This window comes from Lolium perenne, chromosome 7, assembly GCF_019359855.2.
Source record: "Lolium perenne isolate Kyuss_39 chromosome 7, Kyuss_2.0, whole genome shotgun sequence".
Lineage (NCBI taxonomy): Eukaryota > Viridiplantae > Streptophyta > Magnoliopsida > Poales > Poaceae > Lolium > Lolium perenne.
The window spans coordinates 177,221,014-177,232,815 of NC_067250.2; the positions used below are offsets into that span (position 1 = coordinate 177,221,014).

Consider the following 11,802-nt stretch of genomic DNA (forward strand, 5'->3'; position numbering starts at 1 on the left):
AGAAGCCCACATGATATATTTGTGAAGCCATACACTACATTTCAAATTGTCCTGAGCCTATCAAAGAGAACAATTATAAGAGGGAAGAGAAAGATAACAAGGATAGTAGGGATAATCCAAGGACCAGAAGGACAAGAATATCAAGAGTTATTCAAGATACAAGTCTCGAAGCAACCTTGCTGAATGGGTTGCTAGCTCCAAATTTGAGACCGACTCCGACTCGTCAAGCGACGATGAATAAACTGGCGTTGTCGGAATTGCAATTGCTTCATCTCCACCGATAACCTCCATCTTTGACATGCCTAAGAAGGATAATCACACTCTACCGTTCTTCATTGCCCATGTAACATCTTCCACCCACTATGATGTTAGTGATGATGTTGATCTGCTTAGTGAAGAGTTTAAAGATGGCTTGTTCCGAGTTAATGTCTTGGCAAATGTGGGTGATAAACAAGAAGAGTTGTCTGTTAGTACAAGAGGAACATATGCGAGAGGTTACCACACAAGATTAAAAACATTAAGTTAAAACATCTTGATCTCTTGGAGAAACATAGTTCTCTATTATGTGATGGTGAGGAGCTAAGCCTTGATTATCTCGCAAAATCACGGGTCACTCAAGTGCGGCCATGAGAATCTCGAGAATAAGCATTCTTCTATTATTACAAACATTACAACTCTAAAAATAACTCTGATTAAATGCTTTGTTGCGTTTGCTCATACAAACAAAGAGGTTTCTCTTCGAACACTTCCGATATGCATATTATTGTCAATGATGTTAACCTCTCTTCTAGCAAGTAAGATGTGAGTTTTGGCGGCAATACTTCAGAACAACGAGAAAGATTTTGGCAAGCATTTTACAACAGTGAGGAGGATTTTGGCAAATCTTTGACGCTAGCGAGATGTCCAGGAGAGTAGATTAGATGGTTATATATTGAGGAAAATATATGTAGGGCTAATCTGACCACATCGGTAGGCCCAATGAGCCAGATTGTTGTGTTGGTGACACATCGCAATCATCAACTCGACTTTCACGGTAAAGAAGGTTCAAAAATAAGTTACTCGGCTTTATCTAGATATATAAATTTATCTAGACGCATTTAACTGTACGAAAAAATTGAGAAAAAAGAAATAAAAATTAACTGGGTTAATTTTACACGGGCAGGCTCTCACCACCGAAACCGTCATAGTCGATACAAGTCCCGGGCCAACACAACAACCTTGTTAATGAACTGCTGGCTGCGAACACGAGATCGACTCCAACTCCTCAAGCGACGACGAATAAACCGGCTGGTACCGTACCCAAACCAAACCGTCACAGTCGCGATGCCGCCACAATCGGAGACGCACCGCCGCAGCCAAGGCGAAAGCGGTGGCGACTTGTGCAGCCTCTCGCCGGATCTGCTGGCCGAAATCCACGGCCGTCTCTGTCTTGCCGGACGCCTCTCCTTTGCCGGGGTCTTCCGTACGTCGTGCGCTGCCTTCAGGCCGGAGGCGCCGTGCCTGGTCCTCCCCGGAGAGACCCCGGACGCGGAGACCGCCACGCTCTTCTCCCTCGCCGACCCCCGCGCCGCCGGCGCGCGCGCGCGAGGTCCCGCCCTTCGCGACCTCGCCTTCCTGGGATCCTCACCTGGCGGATGGCTCGTCACCGCCGACGACCGCGGCCAGATGCGCCTCCTCAACCTGGTCACCGGCGAGCAGGCCGCGCTCCCGCCCATCTCCACCCTGGGCCTCTTCCTGCCCTCCAACCACTACCACCACTTCTCCCTGCTGATGGCTCCGTTCCGGGACATCCGGTTCGGCGGCCCGCCGTACGACCACCAAGGCTGGGGCCCGAGTCTGCCCGGGACGCACACCACCTGCGCTGAGGATATGCGCAGTTGGTTCTACCGCAAGGTCGTCCTCTCGGCGTCCGCGCGCCCCGGCAACTACGCCGCGATGCTCATCCTGACTCCGCAGTACGGAGCTCCGGCCTTCGCCACGGCGGAGAACCCGGCTTGGAGGCTGGCACCCTCGCGCGACGGCGTCGAGGACGCGATCCACCACGGTGGGCGTTTCTACTCCGTCACGTACTCCGGCGCCGTCGAGTCGTGGGAGCAGGATGCGGCCGCGGGCAGTTTCACGAGCACCGTGGTCGCGCCACGGCTGCCCATCGAGAGCAACAACTCGTCGCACCGCAGCAAGAGCAACCGCAGCCGCAAGTACCTGATAGCGGCTCCCGATGGCCGGCTTATGGTTGTGCTCAAGGACTACGAGCAGGCCGAGGGCTGCAAGGGGACCTGGTCCATCAAACTGCAGGTCCTGGACGGCGAAGCTGGAGGGCGGTGGAAGGAGGTGAATGACATCGGTGATACTGCTCTGTTCGTCGGAGTGAACAACTCGCTGTGTGTGTCGACGAGGGAGCACCCGGAATTGAAGGCCGGCTGCGTCTACTTCACTGAAGACCACCCGCCGGGGCTGGCATACAACAATGCCGACTATAAGGAGCTGGGCGCCGCGGTGTACAGCCTCAAGGACAACACGGTGGAGAAGATCCAGGGGCTTGGGCAGGCCCGGTCCTAAGGTTTTGAGGGCCCGGGGCGAAAGCAGAATTCTGGGCCCCTAATAAAAATATAATAAAAATATAATTTCACTTATATACTCATTACAAGTAAATACTTAAAGCGTATTAAAACATATTATTTATATAAAATAATTTAGAGATTTTAACTTAAATTATCGATAAATATCTATGTTTTTTTATTGTCATGCATACCTTTTAGATGAAACAATTATTTAAGACTATTTGCGAGATGAATGTTAGTGAGATGAAGAAACTTTTGAAGAAGAGATAAATAGATGATGGGGCGTACACAATTGATGAGTTGTTGTTTTCAATTATTCTAGGAAGTGAAAAAATGAAATTAGCAACCTTATCCTTCTTCGTCCAGGTTGTGTAAAATAAGCATAAAGTATACACATAGGAAATTTTATCATTAATTAAACGCTTATATTGCGTACAGATGCAACATTGATAAACTAAACATTTTATATTAAATATTTCTTCTAATAGCATGTTTACTCATATCTAACCATGGCTTTGCAGTTGCACTTTGCCAACTATGTGAGAAAATAAGCGCACAAAGAAATAAGAAAATGCTGCAGGCTTTTTTTAGCAGGAAAATGTTGTTTTGAATAACTGGATCCGTATTCCCGGCCAGGTACAGCCCATGGGCCCCACCCCACTTAGTGCCTTATATATAGCTAAGTTAAGAGAAAACACTGACCAAGGGAAGACGGCCCAAGCTAATCGAAGGGATAAAAAAAAAAGCCCGTCTTTAGCATAACGCTTCGTGCCTGCCTTCGTCGTCCTACCTCCAACCGTATACGGGAGAAACAGTTCGGAGCTCCGACCTGCTCTAATGGCGGATCGAGGGGCGCTTAGTCGCATAGATGGGTTCTTCCTCTGCCGCTTCTAGATGGAAGTTGGGCCCCCCTGGATTCAGGGGCCCGGGGCGGCCGCCCCTCCCGCCCTCCCCTAGGGCCGGCCCTGGGCTTGGGAGGCTTCAGAGCTTGCCGCGCCCAGCATGGTTCATACCTTGATACCACATGGATAGGTGTGCTTTTATGAATTACTCTAGTCAAATTGTACTTCATAGTAAATGGGAAATGCATTGTGAGGGATTTTCCTGAAGTTTCCTGTGTTCATTGTAGGATGGAGTCAGTACAGAAGTAACATGTTCAATGCCATAATTATCCTTTTGTAGTACTGGTTTGGATACCTGAGTCATTTTGGTTTGCCGAGCAGTAAAGTTATCTCCATTTTAGCTCATATCTCCTAAACATATTATCCTTTTGTAGATTCTTCTTGTTAAAGGTAGGCCATAGTTCTACTTATGTTAGTATCATAATATTATTTGGGATGTATAAGAGATTTTAATTTCTGAGCCAAGTTGATAACAAGTGAACTGCAGTCAAATTCAGCGAACATTCGAAGTGAATTATCGCAAAGACATATTCAGGGATCTGATTACTTTGATCCGTCGTCTCTAGTTTGAGTAAAACGTGTTTTATCTGTCATAACAATGCATACTGCAACAGCTCCTAAGTGCAGCAATAATTGAAATCCTAAGCAGCTAGTGTCCTATTGAACTGCTGAATTTAGATAAGCACTCGACTTCTCTGAATGTGGATCAAGACTGCAAAGACACATTCAGGGCTCTGATTACTTTGACCTCTGTTATCTCTAGTTTGAGTAAAACGTGTTCTGTCTGTCATAACAATGCATACTGCAACAGCGTCAGTGATAATTGAAATCCTGAGCACGTAGTGTCCTATTGAGGCTGCTGAATTTAGATAAGCAGTCGGCTTTTCTGAATGTGGATCAGGTCTGCTGGATTTTGGCCAATTAAGTTTCCAGGTTAGAGGTATTCTATAATGAGCTGATTTAGTGAGATCGAATTGTGTCTTGTGCGGTGCGCGCTGTATAAGTACAGTGGCTTCAAATTATTTCTGAAATTTTGGGATTACTAATTCTTACATAGAGTTTGAACTGCACGGTACTCTGCGAATTGTTGATATGGCTATGACTAGTTAAGTAAGATAATGTCACAAGCCCACAACAGAGAAGAATTACATTATGGTAGTAATGTTTTTCTTAAAGGAAGTGCAGTAGGTGCGAGCTCTGGATGAAGCCTCGGATATGTACCTCTGAGACGTTGCTACTAAACTTGAGGCATGATGAATTGATGACAGATTTGTGTATTCTTTTTTTAGATAATAGGCAAAGATTTGCCCGACTTTAAATTAATAAAGCCAACATGGTATCAAGGATTCAGATACAAACTGTTGGGCATTACAGCTTGGCCACACACTAAGAGGCACACACGACTAAAAGTTTCAGGGTGACAAGGTAAGGTGCAACACAAGAACACAACAAGGCCTCCATGAAGTCCTGACCGTCCCAGGGACCCGCACCGTGGCACGGACTACTCCATCACGTCGACGCCGGCTTGAGCGACGCGTACAGCTCCCTTAGCTCGCGTGCCATCCAGTTTATGCCCTCCTTTTCTCTTGACTTGCATTTTAGGCTCCACAGCTGCAAAAAATGATGATTTTGTAAATAATGTCAGCTGGGTTAGCAATAGTTTTCTTTTCAATGGCAAGTTTATTGCGCACATTCCACAACGCCCAAGACTGGGCAAGGAAAAGGATCCACACCAGTCTTCTGGGATAACCCGAGAAGCTAGAAAGGATGGCGTGAAATTGGGCGAAGTTGGCGGGGCGTCAGTTGCACCCGAGCAGCTGGCGCGTGACTGACCACGCGAGGATCGCCAAGGAGCAGGAGAAGAAAATGTGGCTAGCATCCTCCGGCGCACCGCACAGAGGACATTGACCATTGGACGGACCGTGGCGAGTAAGGATCTGCAACCCCGAGGGCAGCTTATCAAGCGCTAACTGCCCGGAGAAGATTTTGATTTTTAGCGGAACCGTGGCTTCCCACATGTCTTTAAAGTGGGCAATAGTCGTGCCCTTCGAAAGCATAGAGTACTTGGATTTCACTGAGTAGGATCCGGTTTGTTCTAGGTGCCAGGAGATCTTGTCTTGACCAGTGGTGAGATTCACCTCAGCCATGATACTTTGGAGCTCGTCCCACTGCCGCAGACCCTCCGGATCAAGTGAACGGCGAAAACGGACTTGCAGGGAGTTTTGATAGAGCGCGTCAGCGACCGAAATAGCCTGGTTGTCGCAAATGGCAAATAACAGAGGGAAGGACTCTAGGAGGGGGCTGATGCGCGTGAGACACACGTCTGTTGGGAACCCCAAGAGGAAGGTGTGATGTGCACAGTAGTAAGTTTTCCCTCAGAAAGAAACCAAGGTTTATCGAACCAGTAGGAGCCAAGAAGCACGTTGAAGGTTGTTGGTGGCGGAGTGTAGTGCGGCGCAACACCAGGGATTCCGGCGCCAACATGGAACCTGCACAACACAACCAAAGTACTTTGCCCCAACGTAACAGTGAGGTTGTCAATCTCACCGGCTTGCTGAAAACAAAGGATTAAACGTATTGTGTGGAAGATGATGATTGTTTGCGAAGAACAGTAAAGAACAATTGCAGTAGATTGTATTTCAGATGTAAAGAATAGGACCGGGGTCCACAGTTCACTAGTGGTGTCTCTCCCATAAGATAAACAGATGTTGGGTGAACAAATTACAGTTGGGCAATTGACAAATAAAGAAGGCATAACAATGCACATACATATATCATGATGAGTACTATGAGATTTAATCAGGGCATTACGACAAAGTACATAGACCGCTATCCAGCATGCATCTATGCCTAAAAAGTCCACTTTCAGGTTATCATCCGAACCCCTTCCGGTATTAAGTTGCAAGCAACAGACAATTGCATTAAGTATGGTGCGTAATGTAATCAACACAAATATCCTTAGACAAAGCATCGATGTTTTACCCCTAGTGGCAACAGCACATCCACAACCTTAGAACTTTCTGTCACTGTCCCAGATTTAATGGAGGCATGAACCCACTATCGAGCATAAATACTCCCTCTTGGAGTCACAAGTATCAACTTGGCCAGAGCCTCTACTAGCAACGGAGAGCATGCAAGAACATAAATAACATATATGTTAGATTGATAATCAACTTGACATAGTATTCAATATTCATCGGATCCCAACAAACACAACATGTAGCATTACAAATAGATGATCTTGATCATGATAGGCAGCTCACAAGATCTAACATGATAGCACAATGAGGAGAAGACAACCATCTAGCTACTGCTATGGACCCATAGTCCAGGGGTGAACTACTCACACATCGATCCGGAGGCGATCATGGCGATGAAGAGACCTCCGGGAGATGATTCCCCTCTCCGGCAGGGTGCCGGAGGCGATCTCCTGAATCCCCCGAGATGGGATTGGCGGTGGCTACGTCTCTGGAAGGTTTTCCGTATCGTGGCACTCGGTACTGGGGGTTTCACGACGAAGACTATATGTAGGCGGAAGGGTAGGTCAGGGGGCGTCACGAGGGGCCCACACACTAGGGCCGCGCCGCCCTGTTGTGTGGCCGCCTCGTCGCCCCACTTTGTATCTCCCTCGGTCTTCTGGAAGCTTCGTGGAAAAATAGGCCCCTGGGCGTTGATTTCGTCCAATTCCGAGAATATTTCCTTACTAGGATTTCTGAAACGAAAAACAGCAGAAAACAGCAACTGGCTCTTCGGCATCTCGTCAATAGGTTAGTGTCGGAAAATGCATAATAATGACATAAAGTGTGTATAAAACATGTGAGTATCATCATAAAAGTAGCATGGAACATAAGAAATTATAGATACGTTTGGGACGTATCAGGGGCCCCTCCCACACCACCAGTCCCTCCAGAAGTTGGTTCTATTGCCATTCCGCACCTTGTGCTTTGCGCCAACCTTGAAAAGATGTTTGATTTTGTGAAGGCTTTTCCAGAAAGGGGAACCTCCATGACCTGATCCCGCAAACAGGTCGAAGGCGTCAGCATACTTAGCACGAATGATACGAGCCCAGATCGTGTCCTCTTCCTGATAGAGCCTCCAAATCCATTTTAGCAGCAGCGCCAAATTCATCTTTTTGGTATTGAGCAACCCAAGACCTCCATCTTCCTTGGGTCTACACAGTTGGCCATTTAACAAGGTGGTACTTCCTCTTTGGTCCCGCCCCTTCCCAAAAGAACTTAGAGCGGTGAGAATCGAACCTCGCATGAATCCCGTCATGGAGGAGGAACAAACCCATCGCAAACATTGGGAGATTATCTAGGCACGCATTAGAAAGAATGAGTCGTCCCCCTGACGACATCAACCTTCCTAGCCAAGGTTCAATTTTGATGGCGAGTTTCCGCACCAAAAAGAGCCACTGTTTCAGGGTTAGCTTTCTGTCGGAGATAGGGAGGCCCAGGTAAATGAAGGGGAAGGTGCCAAGCTTGCAGTTTAGCTTGTTAGCAATAGAAGTTCGCTCTTCGAACCGCTGACCCAGCACAAACACCTCGCTTTTGTGATAATTGATCTTGAGCCCAGACATATCCTCAAAGCACATCAGTAGGAATTTAAGATTGGCAATATCCTCATCCGAACCCTGGATGAGGATGAGCGTGTCGTCTGCGTACTGAAGGTGGGAGATACCCCCGGGCAAAAGGTGCGGAGCCAGACCGTGAATGTGTCCGGCCTTGGTAGCAGCAGAGAGAATACCAGACAGGGCCTCGCCAATGAAGTTGAAAAGCAGCGGTGAGAGGGGGTCTCCCTGGCGAACCCCTCTCCTATTTCCGAAAAACGGCCCCACTTCACCATTGATCGAGATAGCAGTTTGTCCCCCAGAGACAAGTTGGGTAATCCTATGGATGTAGCCTTCGTCGAAACCTTTGCAACGTAGAACTTCCCCCAAGAAGTCCCAGTTCACTCTGTCGTAGGCCTTTTCGAAGTCAATCTTGAGAAGCACCCCATTGTGCTTTCTCTTCCTCAAATCGTGGATAATTTCCAACAGCGCCAGCGGGCCGTCGAGGATGTTTCTTCCTTTGACAAAGGCCGTTTGATTGGGGGATAGAATCCTATGAGCAATCGGATCCAACCTAGAGGCATAGGCTTTGGAGATGATCTTAAAGATTACGTTGATCAAGGCAATCGGTCTGTATTGTGTCATTTGGTCTGCGCCCGGAACTTTCGGAATAAGCGAAAGGATTCCAAAGTTGAGCCTAGAGATGTCGATGTGCCCCAGCACAAAGTCATTGAGAATGTGCAAAATACCAAGTTTGACCTGCGGCCAGAATTTCTTGAAGAAAGCAACAGGAAAACCGTCCGGGCCCGGGGCAGTGTCAGTCTTCATGTCTTTAACAATGGCTTCGAGTTCAGCCTCAGAGAATGTGAAAGCCAGGTTCACATTCTCCTCCTCTGAGACCCGACTGTACCTATCCCAGGTATCCGGCGCCAGCCCACACACCCTTGGGGCTGACGAGCCAAGCAGGTTCCTGTAAAAATCATACACATGTTGTTGGATGAGCTTCGGGTCCGTGATTGTCCCGCTGTCCGAGATTAACGCCGAAATATTGCATTTCCTTCTTCTGCCATTGGCGACGGCGTGAAAGTAGGCTGTGTTCGCGTCACCCTGCAGAGCCCACCTGACTCTGCCACGCTGCCTCCAGTGCTCCTCTTCAATCTTATAAATATGCAGCAGCTGCTCTTCCAGGTGATATCTAGATGCCCAGGCGTCTTCGTCAACACCAGAGGTGTCAGCCAGCACATCGAGCTGGGCAATCTGAGTCAAGAGTGTGTTCTTTGTAGCCTTGGTGTCCCTACCAAGGTTCTGGTTCCAGCCCCTCAAGTACTGTCTTAGTCCCGTCGACATGAAGGACCACCAGTCAATGATGTCGCGGCCGCCCACCTTGGACATCAACCTGGCCCAGGTTAGCTGGATCAGCGGGACAAAGTCGGGATGCTCGAACCAGCTAGTCTCGAAGAAGAAGCGGTTGGAACGGACGGGGAAGCCCTCCCCGGTGTCAAAGACAAGCGGCGTGTGATCAGAACCAAGGCTGGCCTCGGCAGACAGAGAGCAAAGTGGGAAAATGGCTTCAAAGGATGCAGAAACAAACACTCGATCAAGGGCAGAGCGGACAGGATTGAGCTGATGATTAGACCAGGTAAAACGCGCCCCCGTGCGCGGAATTTCCCTTAGGGCCCATGAAGCAATACTATTGTTGAAGAGATCGATGAGCGTCCAGTTAAGATTGTCATTGTTCTTATCTTCGGCAGCTCTGATAAGGTTAAAGTCCCCTCCCATGAGAATCGGAAGGGCACAGTTGGTGATTTTGTCCGTAATCTCGGCCAGGAACCCCCTGGAGCGAGCGTGGTCCGCAGGACCGTAGATACCAATGACCTCCAGCTTTTTCTTGGTAGCACGATGAAGAATAGATAGGCTAAGGAAGAATTGACCCCTGTCCATTCTCCCCACCTCAAACATACTGTCCCTAACTCCCAAAAGCATGCCTCCCGATTGGCCATCGCCAACTACAAGGCTGGCAAGCTCGGCGTCCGTGAAGTCTTGTTTAATGGTTTCTTGCAAAAGAACCAGATCAATGTGGTGAAGCCTGAGGTAGTCTTTGAGCAGGGTTCGCCTCCCCCTACGGCCGAACCCCCTGATATTCCAGAAGAGGGCCCTCATTGGCGAACCAGGCTAAGCGCCCGTGCTTGGCGGGTTATCGGCCGGTGCCCAACAGGGGTAGGTCTGCGAGCGATTCTCCTCTTCTTGGGAGCAAGCTTCTTTGTTTTGCCAGGGCCCGGGCTTGGTTCCCCCTCGGAACCTCCCTCTGGACAAGTACCTTCCTCCCTTTGGTTAGTACTTGCCCGCGCTGCCTCTACCTTGGCTTTAGCCGCCTCCTCTTCAATCTTTCGTCTGGCTGAGAGCAGTTCAGCTTGGGCGCGTTCACGAGCTTGGAGCAGAGCCACTGCGTGGGCAGGCGACCCCTCCGAGGATTTGAACAGGATACAACTATCTCTAGCCACCTTAACAAGATGCTCAACCGAAGAATCTTGGAAAGCAACAAAGGAAGAGGGGAAGTTGGGGTTACCTGGGGCGGGCGTGGCGGAGGACGGGGTAGCGGTATCTTCGATGGAGCACTTGGACATGGAGTTCTTCTCAGCAGTGGCGCGAATGGCACGCTCCAGAACCGGGCCTTCAGTTGCCCCTTTAGCTCTCACACTTTTGCGTAGGGCTTCCGTCGGAGGGGCCTTAGATCGCGGCGCTCGGGCAACCGCAGCCCCCAGGGCTGGGATTGGGGCATCAAGCAGCAGAAGTTGGCCCGAGGGAGGTGAGCCACCCATAGAGAGCGCAGGTGCGTGATGGAGGTCCAGTGTTGGAGGAGGCGCAGGGGTCTCCTTCGTGGCATCAGCCTCAGCCGCTTCCAGCATCAGCTTCCTAGAGGGCGATCATGGTTGCTCTTGCTCCTGCGTTCGATGTTTCACCGGTATTCCTGATCCGACGAAGCAGAGGGAGGGGTAATCCAGCCCACCTCCACCCTATCAGCATCAGACAACCTCAAAGATTTTCCAGGTGTCGGGGAGACCCTCTCCCCCGACGTCGGATCATCAGGCAAGTCGAGCTGGAGGAGCAATTCACTATCAGAAGCTTCAGGGGACTGGTGTTTGGAGCTTGTAGGAACCGATGCCTTGATGATTTGCGCCACCAGGGGAAAAATGTTGCCAGTGGGGGTCAGATTGGAGCCATACTGGCTGCATGCAGAGTCAGGAATGGTGAGGTTGAGCTCCGCGTCACCTGCAGGAGGGGAGGCCGACGAGGAGAATGGCGCGGCCGCCAGCGGCACCGATTTACGCGGGCCGCCCCCTCCCGCGCCCGGCACAGAGGCGGAGGATCGCTTGTCCTTAAGGTGCTTGCCCCGCCACCCATCCTAGCGGTCGTCATCAGTCTCTTCGCAGTCGTCTTCCCTCTCCCCGGTGTCATCGCCTGGAGGGAATCTAGGCAGAGCCCGTGGGGGAGAGTCTTCAGCAGCAGCGGTCTCGCGGAGAATCTTGATACGGTATCCTTGCAGGTTGACGAAGAGTGTGATAAACTCTGGGAGCACGTTTCCCTTGCGGCAGCCAAAAGACATCCTAACCGGCGTCTCCAGGTGAGCAAGAGAGTCCTCGTCAACAGAAATTGGGCGGGCCACCTCACGCTTTGACAGCAGCAGACGTTCAGCAAGACGCAGAGGTTGCGGCACCCCAAGCAGCTTGACCCAAACCTCTTCCAGAGTCTTAGAAGCAAGCGGGTCACCCAGCGGGACAGTGACCAGGGC

General features: G+C 49.8%; 1 protein-coding gene across 1 annotated transcript; it reads left to right on the forward strand.

Moving 5' to 3' along the window:
• Nucleotides 1-1,285: 1,285 nt before the first annotated feature.
• On the forward strand, nucleotides 1,286-2,559 carry LOC127315707 (uncharacterized). The gene has a single exon (XM_051346177.2). The coding sequence runs from the start codon at nucleotides 1,324-1,326 to the stop codon at nucleotides 2,557-2,559; it is 1,236 nt and encodes a 411-aa protein (XP_051202137.1). The 5' UTR covers nucleotides 1,286-1,323.
• Nucleotides 2,560-11,802: the final 9,243 nt, after the last annotated feature.

Excerpts from the sequence above, each read along its gene's own strand:
- LOC127315707 (XM_051346177.2), top strand. The coding sequence starts at position 1,324 with ATGCCGCCACAATCGGAGACGCACCGCCGCAGCCAAGGCGAAAGCGGT.